General features: G+C 39.3%; 3 protein-coding genes, 1 long non-coding RNA gene and 1 other non-coding gene across 10 annotated transcripts; 1 reads left to right on the plus strand and 4 right to left on the minus strand.

The window, feature by feature from the left end:
- Nucleotides 1-5,899: 5,899 nt before the first annotated feature.
- On the minus strand, nucleotides 5,900-7,571 carry LOC147940010 (uncharacterized). The gene is made up of 5 exons (XM_087461108.1): nucleotides 7,225-7,571; nucleotides 7,011-7,137; nucleotides 6,626-6,931; nucleotides 6,319-6,540; nucleotides 5,900-6,241 (listed from the first exon to the last, which is right to left on the minus strand). The coding sequence occupies exons 1-5, from the start codon at nucleotides 7,569-7,571 to the stop codon at nucleotides 5,900-5,902; spliced, it is 1,344 nt and encodes a 447-aa protein (XP_087317234.1).
- A 2,219-nt stretch (nucleotides 7,572-9,790) lies between these two features.
- LOC147940011 (small nucleolar RNA R71) lies at nucleotides 9,791-9,897 on the minus strand. The gene has a single exon (XR_015564837.1). It is a non-coding gene; the product is annotated as a small nucleolar RNA R71 (small nucleolar RNA).
- Nucleotides 9,898-11,335: 1,438 nt separating this feature from the next.
- Nucleotides 11,336-12,368, minus strand: LOC147940012 (uncharacterized). Its single transcript, XR_015564009.1, has 2 exons — nucleotides 12,095-12,368; nucleotides 11,336-11,652 (listed from the first exon to the last, which is right to left on the minus strand). It is a non-coding gene; the product is annotated as an uncharacterized LOC147940012 (long non-coding RNA).
- LOC104774735 (uncharacterized protein At4g06598-like) lies at nucleotides 11,817-14,621 on the plus strand. Of its 6 annotated transcripts, XR_015564008.1 has the most exons (6): nucleotides 11,817-11,925; nucleotides 12,119-12,149; nucleotides 12,548-13,233; nucleotides 13,494-13,696; nucleotides 13,904-14,324; nucleotides 14,417-14,621. XR_015564008.1 is itself a non-coding variant. In XM_087462081.1 (5 exons), exons 3-5 carry the CDS (start codon nucleotides 12,548-12,550, stop codon nucleotides 14,077-14,079), a joined length of 1,065 nt encoding a protein of 354 aa, XP_087318207.1. In that variant the 5' UTR covers nucleotides 11,817-11,925; nucleotides 12,119-12,149; the 3' UTR covers nucleotides 14,080-14,621. The 6 variants fall into 6 exon arrangements, 3 of the variants coding, with proteins under 3 accessions (XP_087318207.1, XP_087318206.1, XP_087318205.1); XM_087462081.1 differs by having other exon boundaries at nucleotides 13,904-14,621; XR_015564005.1 differs by lacking the exon at nucleotides 11,817-11,925 and having other exon boundaries at nucleotides 12,008-12,149.
- LOC104706980 (ubiquitin-like domain-containing CTD phosphatase) lies at nucleotides 14,600-16,342 on the minus strand. Its single transcript, XM_087462082.1, has 6 exons — nucleotides 15,922-16,342; nucleotides 15,694-15,838; nucleotides 15,496-15,610; nucleotides 15,336-15,399; nucleotides 15,080-15,245; nucleotides 14,600-15,001 (listed from the first exon to the last, which is right to left on the minus strand). The coding sequence occupies exons 1-6, from the start codon at nucleotides 16,194-16,196 to the stop codon at nucleotides 14,756-14,758; spliced, it is 1,011 nt and encodes a 336-aa protein (XP_087318208.1). The 5' UTR covers nucleotides 16,197-16,342; the 3' UTR covers nucleotides 14,600-14,755.
- Between the last annotated feature and the right edge of the window lie 255 nt (nucleotides 16,343-16,597).

The following is a 16,597-nucleotide window of genomic DNA, read 5'->3' on the forward strand; positions in this document are numbered from 1 at the left end:
CTTGTGCCCAGGTTCGTTAGGCCGCGGTGCGTCCTCGAACTGATCATCACGTCAGTGCCGTCGCCTTGGTTGTGGCTCAGAGTCCTCCTCGGACTGGTCGCTTTGCTCCGGCTCTTGACGCTGGCGTCGCATGGGCAATGGGTCTTCTCTAGGAGGGTTCGCGAGCTCAAGGCGTCTCATGCGCTCGGCCAAGCGTTCTCTGGTGGAGGTAAAGGAATCTCCAGCGGATGTTGTTGTTCGGCCATAGGATTCGTACGGACGGTCAAAGGTGATGTGGCTCGACACAATGTGCTGTCCGGTTGGTTTTAAACCTCGTCAAAAACAAAGAACGAATATTTGTGAGTATATTACGTTCAATGGACCACAAAGAGATATTTTCTTATGCCACAACAATGATTGATGACAGCGGTGCAAAAGTAATCCTAGGACTAACAAAAAGCAAAAGTAAAAGCGAGTCACGACAAAATTTCTTTTGGACCACAACACTACTACGAAAGCAAAAATAAAACTTTATCGATCTAACAATGCTTATGCAAGAACACGGATGAACAAAGCTATGAACACGATGAACACAAGACAACCTAAACAAGCGACTAACAACACTACGCATGCACTAATTTAAACCAAACGATTAAACGGAACAAGTGTAATAAAGAGAAGCTAACGAAACTATTAGAAATGCTCAAGATTCAAACTTTAAAAAGGAAACGAGTTTCTGGGTTCAGAAAGACACAACCTCTGGTTAGGAACATTGGGCTCTGATACCAGCTGATGGGAGCACCGGTCGTCTTGCGGAACAGACAGAACGGCTCGTCTTTGGGATGCTTCGAAAAGAAGCGACTTTTCTCGGGTCACACTTGGTGGAACGATCGAAGAGAGGAAATAAACGGTGGAAACCAAGTTTGATGGAAAACAAACGAGTAGAACGCGGGTAGGGTCGTTGGTCACAACTCGGGTCGTACGGAAGGATCGATACGAACGGCCATCGAGATTACGAAACGGCTAGTGAACCAAATGGTGATTCGACTAGAGAGAATGGAACGAAGGTGGATTGAATGACGACACGTGAGGGCTGACTCTTCTCACGATACGGCCGGCTAGTCGATGGCGAACCCGGTTTGAGATCGGCTAGGGTTTCTCAATAGGTAGTCTCGGACTAGTCTAAGGAGAGAGTGAGACAAGATACAAAGATTCACTCTTTGAAAAGAAAGTTTTTATTTCAATCAAGTCTGCCTTTACAAGTAATAAGAGAGGGTTTAAATAGAGCTAGGTTTAGAAGAGACTAGGGACACGCGGACTCGCAATGGTCCGCACACGTTGCCCTTGACGTGTTCTCTTTGAAATAGAGCATTTCGCTCATCTAAGTGGTTTAAACACAACCACACACGTCACTCTACTTAACGTTACAAAGAGAGAGTTATAGAAATTGTTCAAAATGCAAAGCATAAGTAAAAAAAAGAACAACACGTCTTTGGTCTTGGCGCAGGAAGCGTCGTTGTATTCAAACAGTTGCGCTAAAGGTCCTCGCCTCGTAAAAACCTCCTCTGGTAAACCACGTGGGACAAACCCGGAGTGAGGAAAAAGAGTTTGATTCCTTGCTCTAACGTCTTGGTTGCCTTCATCCTTGGGTAAGGATGAAGGCCGTGCAAACGGTCTCCGTTTGAACTGCTTCGGTTGGGTCGTTGTTACGGACGAATGCTTGCACGAACAGGTTGATCTTCTCCCTGGTGGACTTGGAAGAGCTCTCTGATCGCGTCGTAGCTCCCGGGGTGATTTCTGGTGCGTTGGCCGGCTGTTGGCCCATGAGTGGTGTAAGCGTCTCGACCGTGTCCTCGGCATCTTGGTCTGGTATAAGCGTTCCTGGCCGCGAGTCTGGGTTCGTGCTCACATCATCTGGTCTCCATCCTTTTCTTTCTTCAGCTTGATCTTGACTTCTTCTCTTTGTCGTAAAACTTGGTTTACTTCTTCGTCTTGGTACGTTCAACATGCGATCTAAACTCGTGTATATTTCGAAAACTCATGGAAACCTTACTATTTTAAGAAAATTAAAAAAAATAAAAAAAGAGCAAGGGGTTGATAAAATAAATAAAATGATACCCTAGAAAATTAGGGAAAAGTCAACCCCTTGGAAGTGAGAAAAGAGAGAGGAAAGGAGATGTATGCAGAATGTCTTGGCAAGAATAGAGTCCATATGCTATTTATCGATATTCCCAAGGTAAGAACTCGCCTATATTTGTTTTAACTTATGTAATGAGATAACAACGGTGAAGCTAGAGACTCTAGAGGATTGTGGGATTTGAGTAAGGAATGTTGATGCTTTTCATTGAAAAAGTATATGAAGTAAGTTCTTGAGGGTCAAGGCGATGAAGAGTGCGAAGATCAGTTTCTAGCAGTTGAGTGAGTTCATATATTTTCAAACCTCTTTCACAGGTCTAGTTTTTGTTTTGCTTGAAGGCAAGCAAAGGCTAAGTCTGGGGGAGTTGATATATTATGGTTTTTGCAGTTTCTAACCATGATATAAGTGTGCTTTTTGAGTCTTTTGATTTGTTTTGTAGGATGTTTTTGAGTCTTTTCAGGTTTTCAAGGATTTTGGCTCGGATGGAGCAAAGTGGAGCAATTTAGATCATTTTGGAGAATTTAACCGGAGAAATCAAGTCGGAGCTGATCAAAGACTGCTGGTGTCGGTCGACACCTTTGGTGTCGGTCGACACCCACATAAGCCGACACACGAGCTAAGTTTTGGAAGTTTACAAAACTTTCCGAAGATTTCCACAATTGTAACACAAGACCTTGACATGTTTTAGAACATATATATAGTGTTTTTAGGTCTTAGAAACCCTTAAGTTTTATTGCTAGCAGCTTTTTGAGAGAAAGATATTGAGAGCTTTTGGGAGAGACGAATCTGAATTCTTTTGTAGAGAGAAGATTTCTAAACTCCCTCTTTTACTTTTAATATCAATTGCTTTTATTCAGAAAGATGTTTTGTTTCTTCATTAAATATGTGTGAGTAGTTTGCTTGTTAGGTTCAGGGTTTTTCACAGGGTTTTTATGGTTTATTAGATCTGTTATTATTTAGGATTCATTATCTTTTATGATCTTCATCTCTGGTTGTTCTTCATATTAATTCTTGATTGATTACCTATAATTAATAACTTAGGAAAATAAATTGATATTAGAATATAATTGATTTTCCTGATAAAATCTTAGATGAGCAAAATTACTTTTTACAAAGAGATTTGATTTAGTAATTTTGTAAGTTAAAATGTTTCTTTGGAAGTTAGCACAAAATGCATTACTACTGGGTGATAATCTGATTCACCGTCAAGTATGCACGACAGCTAGTTGTCCCCACTGCGGGAGTGAATAATCTGAACTCCACCTATTCTTCCATTGCTCGTTTGCTGTGCATATCTGGACGCAAACTCCACTTTATCCCCCAGTCTAACCAACGAGTTTTAACTCTATACAGGAGGGCATCGCCCAGACTGTGAAAGCAAAATGCCGGTCCTCTATCCCCATGGATCCTATGGGCTATTGATAACTCTCTAATTTACATGTTTTAAGCATCCTTTTTTGTCCATGTTTTGCATTGTTTTTACCCTAACCTTAGCATTTTTAGGTCATTTACTGTAGGAATCCACATTTAGGCCATTTAGGGTGTTGCATTCTTGCATTTGCATATTTTGGATAAAAACAGGTGCTTTAGAGCCTAAAATGGGGAGAAACAAGGTAAAATCCGAGCATGTACCCAAAGGAGCTATTGAGCAGGAAGAACAGCCCGAACACCAACCCGATCGAAGAGGATCCAAGAGCAGGAAGAACAATCCGAAGACCTATCCGAAGAGCAACCCGAGCTCATCCTCATGCATCCCATCAAGCAGACCCTCGGGCAGGACTTGGAAGCTAAGGTTAATGGGTTTCCATATATAAACCCCCTCTCTTCTTCCTCTCAAACGAGCACACCGCAGACAATTAGAATAGAGAGCGAGAGCTTCTGGGAGAGAAACTGAGCGACTCAAACACTTTCTCTGCTTTTGTTAGGATTTAATTTCATTTCTTTTTGTATTTTTCGATTCTATACTCTTCAACTCTACTTCTATTTTTAATACAATGCAATTTTTGTTTATCTATGTTTTTATGTTTTCTGCAATGAGATCTGAGTAGTGAAGTAAGGTTTATAGGGATGGGATAGACGATTTTGTGTTCTTGATCGGTTAGGATGTCTTAGTTTGGTTGTTTATGTTTCACAAATTCCCTTCTAGATTGGTGTTCTTAATGCTATCAACAAACCGAGAGGGGGAGATTAGATCTAAGGTGTTTTACCATTGAGAGGTGTAGATGAAATGCCTGAATCAATCAATGCTAGAGATTTACTCACTTAACCTAAGAGATTAGATGAGTAAGGGGTTTATTGACAATAATGAATCGGTTTGTATTGCCTGCTTGGTCATGTTTCTCCAACAAGAGTTGGGTAGGGGAGTGATTAAGGTTGATTGTTTCTATCACGAGAATGTTTTAACAAGATTTTAGAGATTCATTGTCTAGGAAATATTTGCTTGAGGCATGTAGGACATCAATTCTGGTCAGGAACGCTTAGGAGTCGATTACCCCATCCTTAGGAGCTTTCGCATTTTGATTGTTTACATTTTCATTCATAACTCGATCACTTACCCGAATAGGTACACGATCACCTGCTTCGAGTACACCTTCACGCTGTTCGTACTCATCTTGTTTACTCGATCACCACACCCGATCCTGTACTCGAATGCTTGCATTGAGTGCTTAGGTCGTGTGGTTCTTGTTTATTTGCTTTCTTTTGTTTATTTTAGGATTGTTAGATCAAACCATTGATTGCTTGGCTTGACTTGCATAGTTTTGATCATATCTCATCTGCTAGCATAACAACCATTTGGATTGATAACCTTTGTACTATAACTGCATAGGGAATTGATACCCTGGGTGATAATCCTGTTATCAATTTGGCGCTGTTGCCATTTGGTTGAATATAATTTGCTACGTTTAAGATTTTAGCACTTGCTAGATCAAGTTCTTTTATACAATTTGGTTCGGTATTGACTTGTTTACTTTCGTGTTTGTTTGTTTTGCATTTCAGGTACAACCCGAGCACCCATCTGACCCGTCACTCGATCACCTGGATCGAGTTGACCTTCGTGTACTCACTCGGTCCGCTGATTGTGCATGCAAACACGATCCAAGGGTAACCAGAACTTGATTCCTTTCATCGACAACATCGACAGACCACTGTTACTCCGACAACAACAAGTTCAACAACCGCAACTAGCAACAATTGAGGAGACAATGAATAATCAGAACGGTCCACCAGCTCCTCAATCAAGGACCAACATATGACAGGAGATGCTCCATCTACTCACACTCAAAGGAATCACTACAAGAAAACACGTCTTTTGCGATGGACAAATCTATCGTGAATCCCTCGCAAATCGACAAAAGCGAGAAATTTGCGAGGAAAGTCCGTTCCTTGCAAATCGCGTCTCGCAAATCGGTCAACGTTGCAATTCCCTCGCAACTTTTGCGAGGAAACGTTGTCCCTCGCAAATCCCACGCATTTTTGCGAGGAACTACTATTCTAGCAAAATCCTAGCAATTCTGGATCTAGTAAATCCCTCGCAAATTTGCGAGGCTTTTGCAATTAAAATTTCCGTTGCAAATTTCGGTGCAAATTGTAAAAAAAAATAGAATTTTCATTTTGGTAATTAAATTAAACCTGTAATTAAAATTAAACCTGGAATTATAATTAAACTTTATACTTAAGCAAATTAAAAGTACTAAGTTTACAATAACAAAACATAATAACCGATATTGTTCTAAATATGAGAGGGTAAAGAGTACTAAGTTTACAAAACAAGTTCATCATTGTTTACTGTCCGGTGGTTCCATCTCCGGTGGTTCCATCTCCGGTGGCAGGTCTGGCCGGTGAATCTTCTCGGCGAAATCTAGCAGCAAACTCTGGATCTTTAGATGCAAGATAATCAAAGTATGCATCATAACTATGCATCTTCTCTGAATTTTCTTTCATCTTTTGTGCATTGGCCTGTAGTTGAGTTGCCTGAGTTTCAAGAACAGCTTCGGCAGCAGCAAGCTTCGCAGCTAGAACAAGTGGATCTTCAGAAGGAGGAGGCGGTTGAACAATATGAGCTGAAGATGCTTCTGCTTGCATGTTACCAACACCATATATCCGGTTCTTTTTCTTTGGAGCAACCTGCGAACAAAACATATAGACACCATAAGTGTTTACACAAACACAAACATTAACATAAACAATGAAGCATGTTTTACCTCGGCATAAATTTGGTTCTTCACAATTAGTGATAACCCACCAGAAACACTACTCTCCATGTTATCCGCTGATATTAGGGAAGACTCAGCTTCAGCTATCTTTGACGACACTTCATTGAACACCTTCTCAGACAGTCCATCAACAAACGACCCATCAGGTTTCCTATGAGTATCTTCTAGTACTCGCAGGAAATCAGGTAGTGGCTCACCAGTACTCTCAGACTAAAAACAGAGAAATCAAACAACTATATTACTATATTGTATATATGATATGATTAATGAACTTGTGTTAAACATAGATACTTACAAGCTTTCGTGCTCGGGCTTTAAAAGAGGTCTGACCAGAACGATGCTTATGTATTCCGGTGCCATCAGGATCACTATAGCGAGCATTACGGCTGTTGATACTCTTTGCTTCTGATTTTGGTTCACACCAAAAGTTGACCAAGCCATCCCATACAGTAGGATCAAGCCACCGCGGCATTGCGTCATTACCTTTCTTCCTCCACTTACCCTTCCACCGAGACACTTGATCACTCATCCGGGTCTTCAACTTCTTTTCAAACTCAGCTCTAACTCTTCCATTGATCGACGCATCCCAATTGTATGTTTGCTTGTAAAGACATAAAATGAATCAGAAACAGAATCAGAACCAAATTCAAATTTAAACACAACAACAATTTGTAACTTACCGCGAAAGTTTCAAACCACCGGTTTACAACCGGACCTGGTGTTTGGGTCCAATTGGCATGAGCTGACTTGAAATCTCTTTCAAAAATGGCCCGGACAGTAGCAGCAACCGAAGAATCCTGGTCAAACCTACAAAACATAAGATAAAAGGAATTAGGATCATTGAAAATACAAAACATAAAGATAAACTATATGTTAGATACATAACATTCTCACCACATAGTACCCGGAGGTCGCTTAGGATCCAGTTTTGGTAAGCCAGCACGCCCGGGACTTGCAAGTAACTCTTCCAAAGTGAAAAACACTTGAGAGGCACTTGCACCGTTGACACACGACGTTGATTGCTGAGGAGGATCATTAAGCTGAGGAGGATCATTTTGCAGAGGAGGAAGATCATTTTGCACCGGTGAGGTACCTTGAGAAGAGGCGGTAGAATGTAGCCTTTGAGCAGAGCCAGTAGAGCGTACCCCTCGAGAAGGGACGGGAGGAGATAATCCTTGTGAAGATATGAACCTTGAGTAATGGTTTTGGTTGACAGATCTGTTTTGGTCTCGAGAAGACATCTGAGAAGAGAAGGAGAATATGTAAAATTAATCATTACCCTAAATTAAAAACAAAAATTAAAACACCTAATCACAATCGAATTGAATTAAAAACCCTAATCCCAATCGAAACCCTAATCCCAATCGAATCGAAACCCTAATCCCAATCGAAACCCTAATCCCAATCGAAACCCTAATCCCAATCGAAACCCTAATCCCAATCGAATCGAAACCCTAATCCCAATCGAATCGGAACCCTAATCCCAATCGAAACCCTAATCCCAATCGAAACCCTAATCCCAATCGAAACCCTAATCCCAATCGAATCGAAACCCTAATCCCAATCGAAACCCTAATCCTAATTGAAACCCTAATCGAATAGAAACCCTAATCGGAAAACCCTAAATCGAAACCCTAATCGGAAAACCCTAAATCGAAACCCAAAAATTGAAATAAAAACCCTAAATCGACAAACCCTAAATCGAAACCCATCTAAAAAACAACAGAAGAAGAGAGAGGAGGAGGAGATTAGTCGGAGAAGGGATGAGAGGAGGAGTAGCATAACCTGAGAAGGGATGGGAGGAGGAGTAGACACCGGAGAAGAGATGAGAGGAGGAGTAGACACCGGAGAAGAGATGAGAGGAGGAGTAGACAACCGGAGAAGGGATGAGATGAGGAGTAGACAACCGGAGAAGACAACCAGAGAAGAATGAAATCGAAAGAAGAAGAGAAGTTTTTAGGGTTTGTCGGCTGCGGGTGATGGTTTGAGCTTCGCTCAAACTAGGTTTTTTACTTATATAAGAAATTAATGGCGTCGCAATTCCCTCGCAAACTAGAGTCCCTCGCAAAAGCATCGCAAACAATAATTAATATAAATTTTCTTATTTACAGGTTTTTGCGACCAAATTGCGAGGGACTCTTGCAAATCCCTCGCAAAGTAAGTCTTAAAGGTCTAGGTTCAACGGTTTAGGGTTGTTATTTGCGAGGGAATTGCTATGTATTGAGACCTTTGCAATGGATTTGCGACTGATTTGCTAAAGCCATAGCAAGTCAGTCGCAAATTTGTCGCAAACCTTGAATATCTAATTTGCAAAAACCATCAAAATAATTGTAACAAATTAGTCAAATTAACTTTCAAGTATATTATAAGGTCCAATGGTGTCATCATACTCTTTTCTATCATCAAACTTTCCAAAATTGTCCAATTTTGCATCTTACTCTAAACATGATGATGTTCTACACTATATCACATATATGTTCAATACATTGAGACAAATATTTGCCAAATTTTCCAATTCTCTAACAATTTTGTGTTGCACTGCTATCTTTGATTAACAATTTTGGATTCATCCTTTTTAATCATTAATAGTAATGTAATAAGTCTTTAGGGTTTAGGGTTTAGGGTTAAGGGTTTAAAGTTTTTTTTGCGAAGGAATTGCTATGTTTTGGGTCTTTTGCAATGGATTTGCGACGAATTTGCTATGGCTCTAGCAAATCAGTCGCAAATTTGTCGCAAACCTTGAATATCTAATTTGTAAAAACCATCAAAATAATGTTAAAAGTTACTAAATTCACCTTATGAACACATTCAAATGTATTTCAGAATAATTCTATTAAGTTTTGTAATAGCAAATTTGCTATGGCTTTCGCAAATTACTCGCAATTCCATAGCAAATTTGCTATGGAGGTTGTTCTGGCAAAATCGTCGCAATATTGCGAGGGATTTGCGAGGAAAGGGACCTTCCCAGCGAATTTGTCGTAAATGCGTCGCAAATGAGCAGCGGATTTGCGACGGAATTGTTCCTCGCAAATTTGCGAGGGATTTGCTACGGTTTTTTATTTCCTATTAAATCCCTCGCAAATCTATCGCAAATTTGCGACGGCTGTACTCTGTCGCAATGTGTCCTCGCAAAAGGCTTGTTTTCTTGTAGTGAATGGCATTGTGCCACCTGCTGTCCAGAACAGCAATTTTGAGATCAAGAGTAGTCTCATCCAGATGATACAGAACAACAAGTTTCATGGATGACCCATTGGACCATTTGGATGAGTTTGATAGGCTCTGTAGCCTAACCAAGATTAATGGCATTAGTGAAGATGGATTCAAGCTCCGGCTTTTCCCATTCTCTTTGGGAGCCAAAGCACACATCTGGGAGAAATCACTCCCCAAGGAGTCCATCACCACCTGGAAAGCATGCAAGAAGGCGTTTCTAGCTAAATTCTTCTCCAACTCCAGAACCGCAAGACTGCGAAATGGCATTTCCATCTTTGTTCAGAAGAACAATGAAACGTTCAGTGAAGCTTGGGAATGTTTCAAGGGATACACCACCAGATGCCCTCATCATGGATTCAGCAATGCTTCATTGCTAAGTACACTATACCGAGGTGTAGTCCCTAAAATATGGATATTGCGGGACACCGCAAGCAATGGTAACTTCCTCAACAAGGATGTTGATGGAGGTTGGGATCTAGTGGAGAACTTGGCTTAATCTGATGGGCATTACAATGAGGAGAACGATCGCACTGTGTGATCTACTGGAGAGGAAGACACCAAATACAAGAGGGACATGAAAGCCCTCAATGAAAAGCTCGATAAGCTCCTCAACCAGCAGCAGCATGTTCATGCAATCTCAGAGGAAGAGCAGTTTTTACAACAAGATGGGGAGAATGTTTAGCTAGAGGATGTGAACTACATAAACAACCAAGGATGTTACAACAAAGGGTACAACAACTACAAGACGAATCCCAATATGTCATACCGTAACCCAAATGTTGCCAATCCTCAAGACCAAATCTACCCATCAGCAGTTCAAGGGAACCAGGTCCAGAAAAAGCCTTTTGTCCAATACAATCAAGGCTATGCTCCTAAGCAGCAATATTATGGTAACTACCAACAACCTATTGCCCCACCTGGATTCCAACAACAACAAGGACAGCAGAGCCAAAACCAAGAAGCTGACGTCCGCGGCCTAATTCAGCAAATGATACAAAACTAAGCATCCGCTGCTATGGACAATACAAACGTTTTGCGGAGATGAACAACAAGACTGGTCGGCTTTCTCGACGTACCTCGCCGATATCAAGTTTGACATGGAGGAGTTTATTTCTTTCTCTTTATCTCTTATTCCTAGAAATTTGAATGTACGTGCAGACGCTTTAGCGCGTAAGGCGCGTTTAAGTCCGCAACATGTTTTGTATGTACATAACTTCCCACCTAATTGGCTTCTATGAGCTAATCCTTTGTTGTCAAAAAAAAAAATTGCATATATTTTTCTATTAAAATAAATAATTTAATAGATAACTTTCCTATTAAAATTTTTGATATAACAGATTACTTTTGATTTTATATACTTTCAAAAATATTAGTTGTAATTCTTTTATTTTTAGGATTTGTTAAATTTTCTATAATTATTAAACAAATTTTTGTTTTACACATGTCAAAATATTATCAATAAATTTGACAAATCTGCGATTATATGAATTACTAACTTTAATAACTAATGTTTATATAATAAGATATATATATATATATATATATATATATATACACAAGATAAGGACCCGTACGATGTGCGGGTTTAAAAATTGTTGAAGACAAAGAAATCCTAAACCTTAAACAATTTTTTGAAAATGTATAAAAATATTTTATTTCCTAAAGTAAATATATAAATAAATTAAGTTAGAGAAATATTTGATTTACCTTCATACATTTATTTATTTTTACATATTTTTAATATATTATAACAATTATTACAATAATCTAAAACTAAATTATATCTTACTAAAACTTTTGCCAATACTTATCATTACAAATATTATTATTGTCAAATTTCAAAAACGTTTCACAACTTATTTACAAAATATTTTACATGCAACAAAATCATCAAAGCAACATTTAATAAGTTGAGCACATAATTTATTATTAATTGCAAATTATGAGAACAATTACATATGATTCTACCATGGACAATTCCTTCCGATCCTATTAGATTCACTACAAACACTCTTGCTCTTCTGCTTTATGTTCTTGATAATCACCTTCTTTCTCTATGTTCACCTTCATGTGTATGTAGAATCACAGCGAACGCACATCATTGGAAATTGTCTGTAAATTTACCTCTATTAATCAGTACAATTAAAAAATCGCATTATCCGGGGCTCTAACCCCAAACCTCCAAGTATTAATGAATTTTAGGCTAACCACTGGCCCAAAAGAGCTTCCAACGTCAGGTTTCTTTAAGAATATTTTTGTTTTAATATATAGGAAATATTCACAAAGTCATTAAAACAAAAAAGATAAAAGGAAAAAAAAAAAAACTTATTAACAAAGTCAGATCACACAACCTACGCTCAAGTTGAAGACAGCGCGAGAACACAGGTAACGAAAAAACATAACTGGAAAAATAAATAAAACAAATCATCGTTAATTTTTAGGCCTTTTTACTCATCAATCCAGCTAGCCTTTCTAACCTCTGCCACCAGAAAAACAAAGAATAGACAGATTCATTCATTAGAAGAAGAAGACAACACAATCCATATTCTCTTACCCAATCGTCGTTTCGATTTTGCAGATCTCGTCTCCTTGTCGATTTATTCGTAGAGGTAAGAAGACTTTTTTTGTAAGTTTAGGGCTTTTTTGCATCTTCTGTTTTCGTTGTTGATGAAATGTTGTAATTAGGGAAGATTTACAACATCTTATGTAAAACAAATTCTGATAATTCGCTCACATTTACATGTTGGTGGATTTGGACTTTGCATCTTAGGTAAAAGAAGTACCTTTACCAGTTGAAGCAATTTTTTTGATGTTATACTCTTCAGGGTATTGCATATTGATAGCAGAAGGGGAGCTTTTATGTTTACATTGTTAGGTACTACTAAGATTACTTGCTTAGGCCAACTTCATCTATTCTCTCTGTTAGGTAGAAGAAGTTTTTTTTTTTTATCTCTCTCTACCTTAAAGAGCTGCCTCTTGAGTAATATTATATATGTATGTTGGGCAGATGGAAAGTTCGAAGGGGTCTCAGAATCTTAGAAATCTCCCATGCGCTGGGAAGCAGGCTTTACTTCCTCCGAAAAGTCCGTTTACTGGTGGCCCAACATTCTGTGCAGATTTTGCTCCAACTAGTGTGATTGGATCTAAGGCTGTTCATAAGCTGGGAGAAGGAAACATCAATCATCATCGAACTTCGTCTGAGAGCTTTCTGATTGAGGAACAGCCTTCTTGGCTTGACGACCTTCTCAACGAACCTGAGACACCTGTACGGAAAGGAGGCCATCGACGGTCATCAAGTGATTCATTTGCATATGTAGATGTCCCTGTTGGTTTTGATGTTGATTACACACTTTGGGATGGTGGTAGATATAACAATAGCAGTTTCTCTGGTCACGCCAGTGGTCCCAAGGAGTCTGATTACCTCCCCTTCTACCCTTCAGCTCATTTGCCCAAACAGAAAATGAGAACATGGGATTCTGGTGCTCGCCCAAACAGTAGTACTTCTGGTTGTTTGGAGAGCGCCTCTATCCCAAGATCAGGGTCATCCAGTAGCCTACATGAAGCAGACAAGGTTTCTTGTGCTTCTGATGCCAAGAAAGATGTTTCTATGCATTTCATTAATAATTCCGATAAAAGGGATTATTCTCTGGCTAAGTCTGCTACTTCCGAGGCAGATACGAAACGTGCTAGACAGTACGTAGTCCTTTTTCTGATATTTTAGTATGTCTTGGACTGTTTTCTGATGATATATATGAAATGTTCATGGTTTATTTGATGGGAGGTCAAAAGTGTGGCAAAATATTAGGCCTGCCTGATTAAACACCCTTTTTTTTATATCTTCTCGTGCCTTGTTATATAAAAACAAGGCTGACATGCATACAAGAACAATAAATCCCTTAGGTCAGCTGATATTTTACTCTGGTTAATCAAACCAAATTGTTTTTCTTTTGCAGGCAGTTTGCCCAACGCTCTCGGGTCCGTAAAATTCAGTACATAGCTGAACTGGAAAGGAACGTCCAGATGTTACAGGTAGAGGGTTCTGAAGTGTCGGCGGAGCTTGAGTTTCTCAATCAGCAGAATCTAATCCTCAGCTTGGAGAACAAATCTCTTAAGAATCGGTTGGAAAGCTTAGCACAAGAACAGCTTATCAAGTACTGTAAGTCTTTCAGGCTCTTAATTTCTTATCACTTTGATGTCTATTTTTATCAGTGCTAGGATAAAATAATAATACCATCACATCATATTAATTAGAAAACTTACTTCAAGCTATGGTACTGCTAGAAAGCTTTGTCAATGATGCACTCTAGTTTCCCTGGGTATTATGTGAGATGTTAACGTCATTTTGGGGTTTTTTTTTTTTCAGTAGAACATGAAGTATTGGAGAAAGAGATAGTGAGGCTGAGGGCTTTATACCAGCTACAACAGCAGCACGAGCCGCAACAGCAACAGCAGCCAAAAAAGCAAGGATCATCTAGCCACCAGCGTTCTAAAAGTAGAGATCTAGAGTCGCAATTCACGAATCTGTCCTTGAGGCCCTAAGGGTTCAAAGTTCCTGCCAAAAATATTTTTATGCTTATGGCTTGAGCTTGAGCTGTCTTCATGGTTCGAGATCAGCTTCTTGTGTGTCTTTCCCTAGCTGCTCCTGTTTGTGCGCATGCTTCTTAGTTTATTTTTATCCTTGTTGACCTGGTTTGGCATCTCGATTACCAAGTGCCAGCGATTGATGGCATAAATGAAACAAAGGGTTCGCCGGAGGTGGTTTGGTCTGTCTCTGCGCACATCAGGTATTATGTTAAGATATTACTAAAACTCATTTGTTCATGGCATGTCTGCTCAATAGACTGCAATCCTTATCACGATACTGGCTTCATTCTAGGGCTCTAAAATCTTGGGATGTTCATTGCCTGTGTCGTGTGTCCGAAGAGAATGTTCCCATGTAGAATGTGTAGTGATGTAAGCTCTGTCTCAAACTGTTTTATTTGTTTATTTGTTTTGTTTTCTTTTTTTGATGGCGTTGTTTGTTTTGTTCCATCTGTTTGTGTAACCCAAACTCGCATCATTTATAAGAAATCCTTAAGAAATATTTTGATTGTTACTGTGGAATACTACTAATAAAACGCTGACAGTGCTTACACCCCTTAAAATAAAGCAAACAAAAAAGTGACATCTGAATGTTGAAGAAACTAAACAAAACCCCAATAATATGGATGCCAAGTCATTCCTGTCTGCGCCTTTTGACGTTGTCCTGGGAGAATGATTCCCATCTGCTATGGTGTAGAGAGCTCAAATCATGAAGCTCTGCTATTGTCAGAAGGTACTGAGTCAGCTTCACAAGCTCTTGATCTGTATCTCGGTTTGCGTGAGCTTTCCTAAACGGCCTGATTGTTAGACCGTTTTGAGGATTCATTACAAAATTCCTCCTTAAGTCATCAAACATTATCGTGTTCCCAGGATTATAGAACTGCACAAGTCACAATAACAACACCTAGCCATTACAAAGAAAGATCAAGATTTTATGTGTAAAGAGTAAGGTGAATACCTCAGGAAGTAGTGCCCAAATTAAGCCTAGTGGTTTGCAATCAAAAATGCCACGAGTGTCTGACTGGACCGTGATCATTGCAAGATGGTCGAGAAGAGCTGTGATCTTGTAGTTAGGATTGTTGAGCACTCCCAGCTCTGTCATCTTCAACTCAACCCACTTCATGCTGCAGAAGCCAAGGTGGATAATTCCAGCATCAGAACTGTATATAGGAATAAAGTAACACAAGAAAAGCTACAATACTAAAAAACATCACCTGGTAGCAGACCATATCATGATATCGTATTCTGCATATGCAGCAGTAAGAAATTCATGGAGATCTGCATTGAGTAATCAAAACAATCCATCAGAGAGAAAGTATAACTAACTAACCAGCTAAAACATAAACAGCTGGTTGTATTAGTATAGGGGCTTACAAGGACGCATAAGCTGCAAGGGGTTCTCCGCTGTAGAACGATGATCGAACAATGTATAGTCAATATCTAGAACAAGAAGTTTCTTGCCTTTGCGACAAGGCGTTCGAAGATTTATCTACAAAAATTGTGGGCAAAATGTTGTATAAGCTTTTTGACTCATTAACACATAGATACCTAAAATAATAATGAATGTCACACCTTGTATTGATCAATTCTTCTCCTCAACTTCTGCTTATTGACTTCCTTGTCTTTAACATCCACAGCTTCTTCCTTACCAAGCTCAAAATCATCAACAATTTCTGGAGATTCTGCTTGATCCACTATTATATCATCTTCAACAGTACTGCAAAATGAGAGGTGTTTCGTTATCAATTAGATCGATTACGTTAGGGTTTAAGAAATTTTGAAGAAAAGAATGAGACTGACCCGATCATTGTCATCTTAAGCGAGGGCTTAAAGGAGATCGAAGAGAGCAGAAGACAATCGTCAGAGAGTTTGTTTCCGATCTTGGGATAAAGAAGCTTTTGGCGTTTCGGTAAGACGGTGGTGAGAAGGCAGATGCGACGTTTTAACTCGGCCACTGAGTCATCGGCACAGATTCGGACGGTGTACTCTTTTCCATTCCACTTAACCGTCAAAGTTAGTTCCTCTTCCGTAAGAGGAGAGAGCGCCGCCGGAGGAGTAGAGGAAGAGGAAGCCATTTAATTTGATCTGACTTTCGGAAGGTTGGTTTTTCTACTTACCTAGATTTTTAACCCGCGGTGTACGCTGGGGACAAGTTATTATTATTAATTTTTTTTTTCTCAATTCTGATTTTATAGATTGTATTATAAGTAGCCAATATTACAACTGCCGAAACCGCCACATTTCACCTATTACAAAAGATGGATTATCACAAGAAGAAAGATAATCCCATTTTAACTTAAACTAAAAGTGGCTAAACCTTCTTTCATCTAAGATTAAGTTTAGATCAGTAAACTTAACAGTTGATCTAGCCAAAAAGATGAACAAAGATCAGTACAAACTGATTTGCAACCATTTCTTCATCTTCCACCTGCATTCTAGACAAGCAGGATCCAAAAAATGCTAACCATACTTGAAA

Source organism: Camelina sativa, chromosome 8 (assembly GCF_030686135.1).
Source record: "Camelina sativa cultivar CO46 ecotype springtype chromosome 8, ASM3068613v1".
Lineage (NCBI taxonomy): Eukaryota > Viridiplantae > Streptophyta > Magnoliopsida > Brassicales > Brassicaceae > Camelina > Camelina sativa.

What these genes read in the sequence shown, in the direction of transcription:
- LOC104706980 (XM_087462082.1), bottom strand. Translation starts at nt 16,196, where the DNA reads ATGGCTTCCTCTTCCTCTACTCCTCCGGCGGCGCTCTCTCCTCTTACG. An exon ending in CTTAAGATGACAATGATCGG is followed by an intron (nt 15,839 to 15,921) that starts GTCAGTCTCATT and finishes CTCATTTTGCAG; the next exon opens with TACTGTTGAAGATGATATAA. An exon ending in ATGATATGGTCTGCTACCAG is followed by an intron (nt 15,246 to 15,335) that starts GTGATGTTTTTT and finishes TGGCTTCTGCAG; the next exon opens with CATGAAGTGGGTTGAGTTGA.
- LOC147940010 (XM_087461108.1), bottom strand. Translation starts at nt 7,571, where the DNA reads ATGTCTTCTCGAGACCAAAACAGATCTGTCAACCAAAACCATTACTCA. An exon ending in CGACCTCCGGGTACTATGTG is followed by an intron (nt 7,138 to 7,224) that starts GTGAGAATGTTA and finishes TATGTTTTGTAG; the next exon opens with GTTTGACCAGGATTCTTCGG. An exon ending in AAGCCCGAGCACGAAAGCTT is followed by an intron (nt 6,541 to 6,625) that starts GTAAGTATCTAT and finishes CTCTGTTTTTAG; the next exon opens with TCTGAGAGTACTGGTGAGCC.
- LOC104774735 (XM_087462081.1), top strand. Translation starts at nt 12,548, where the DNA reads ATGGAAAGTTCGAAGGGGTCTCAGAATCTTAGAAATCTCCCATGCGCT. An exon ending in GATACGAAACGTGCTAGACA is followed by an intron (nt 13,234 to 13,493) that starts GTACGTAGTCCT and finishes TTTCTTTTGCAG; the next exon opens with GCAGTTTGCCCAACGCTCTC. An exon ending in AGAACAGCTTATCAAGTACT is followed by an intron (nt 13,697 to 13,903) that starts GTAAGTCTTTCA and finishes TTTTTTTTTCAG; the next exon opens with TAGAACATGAAGTATTGGAG.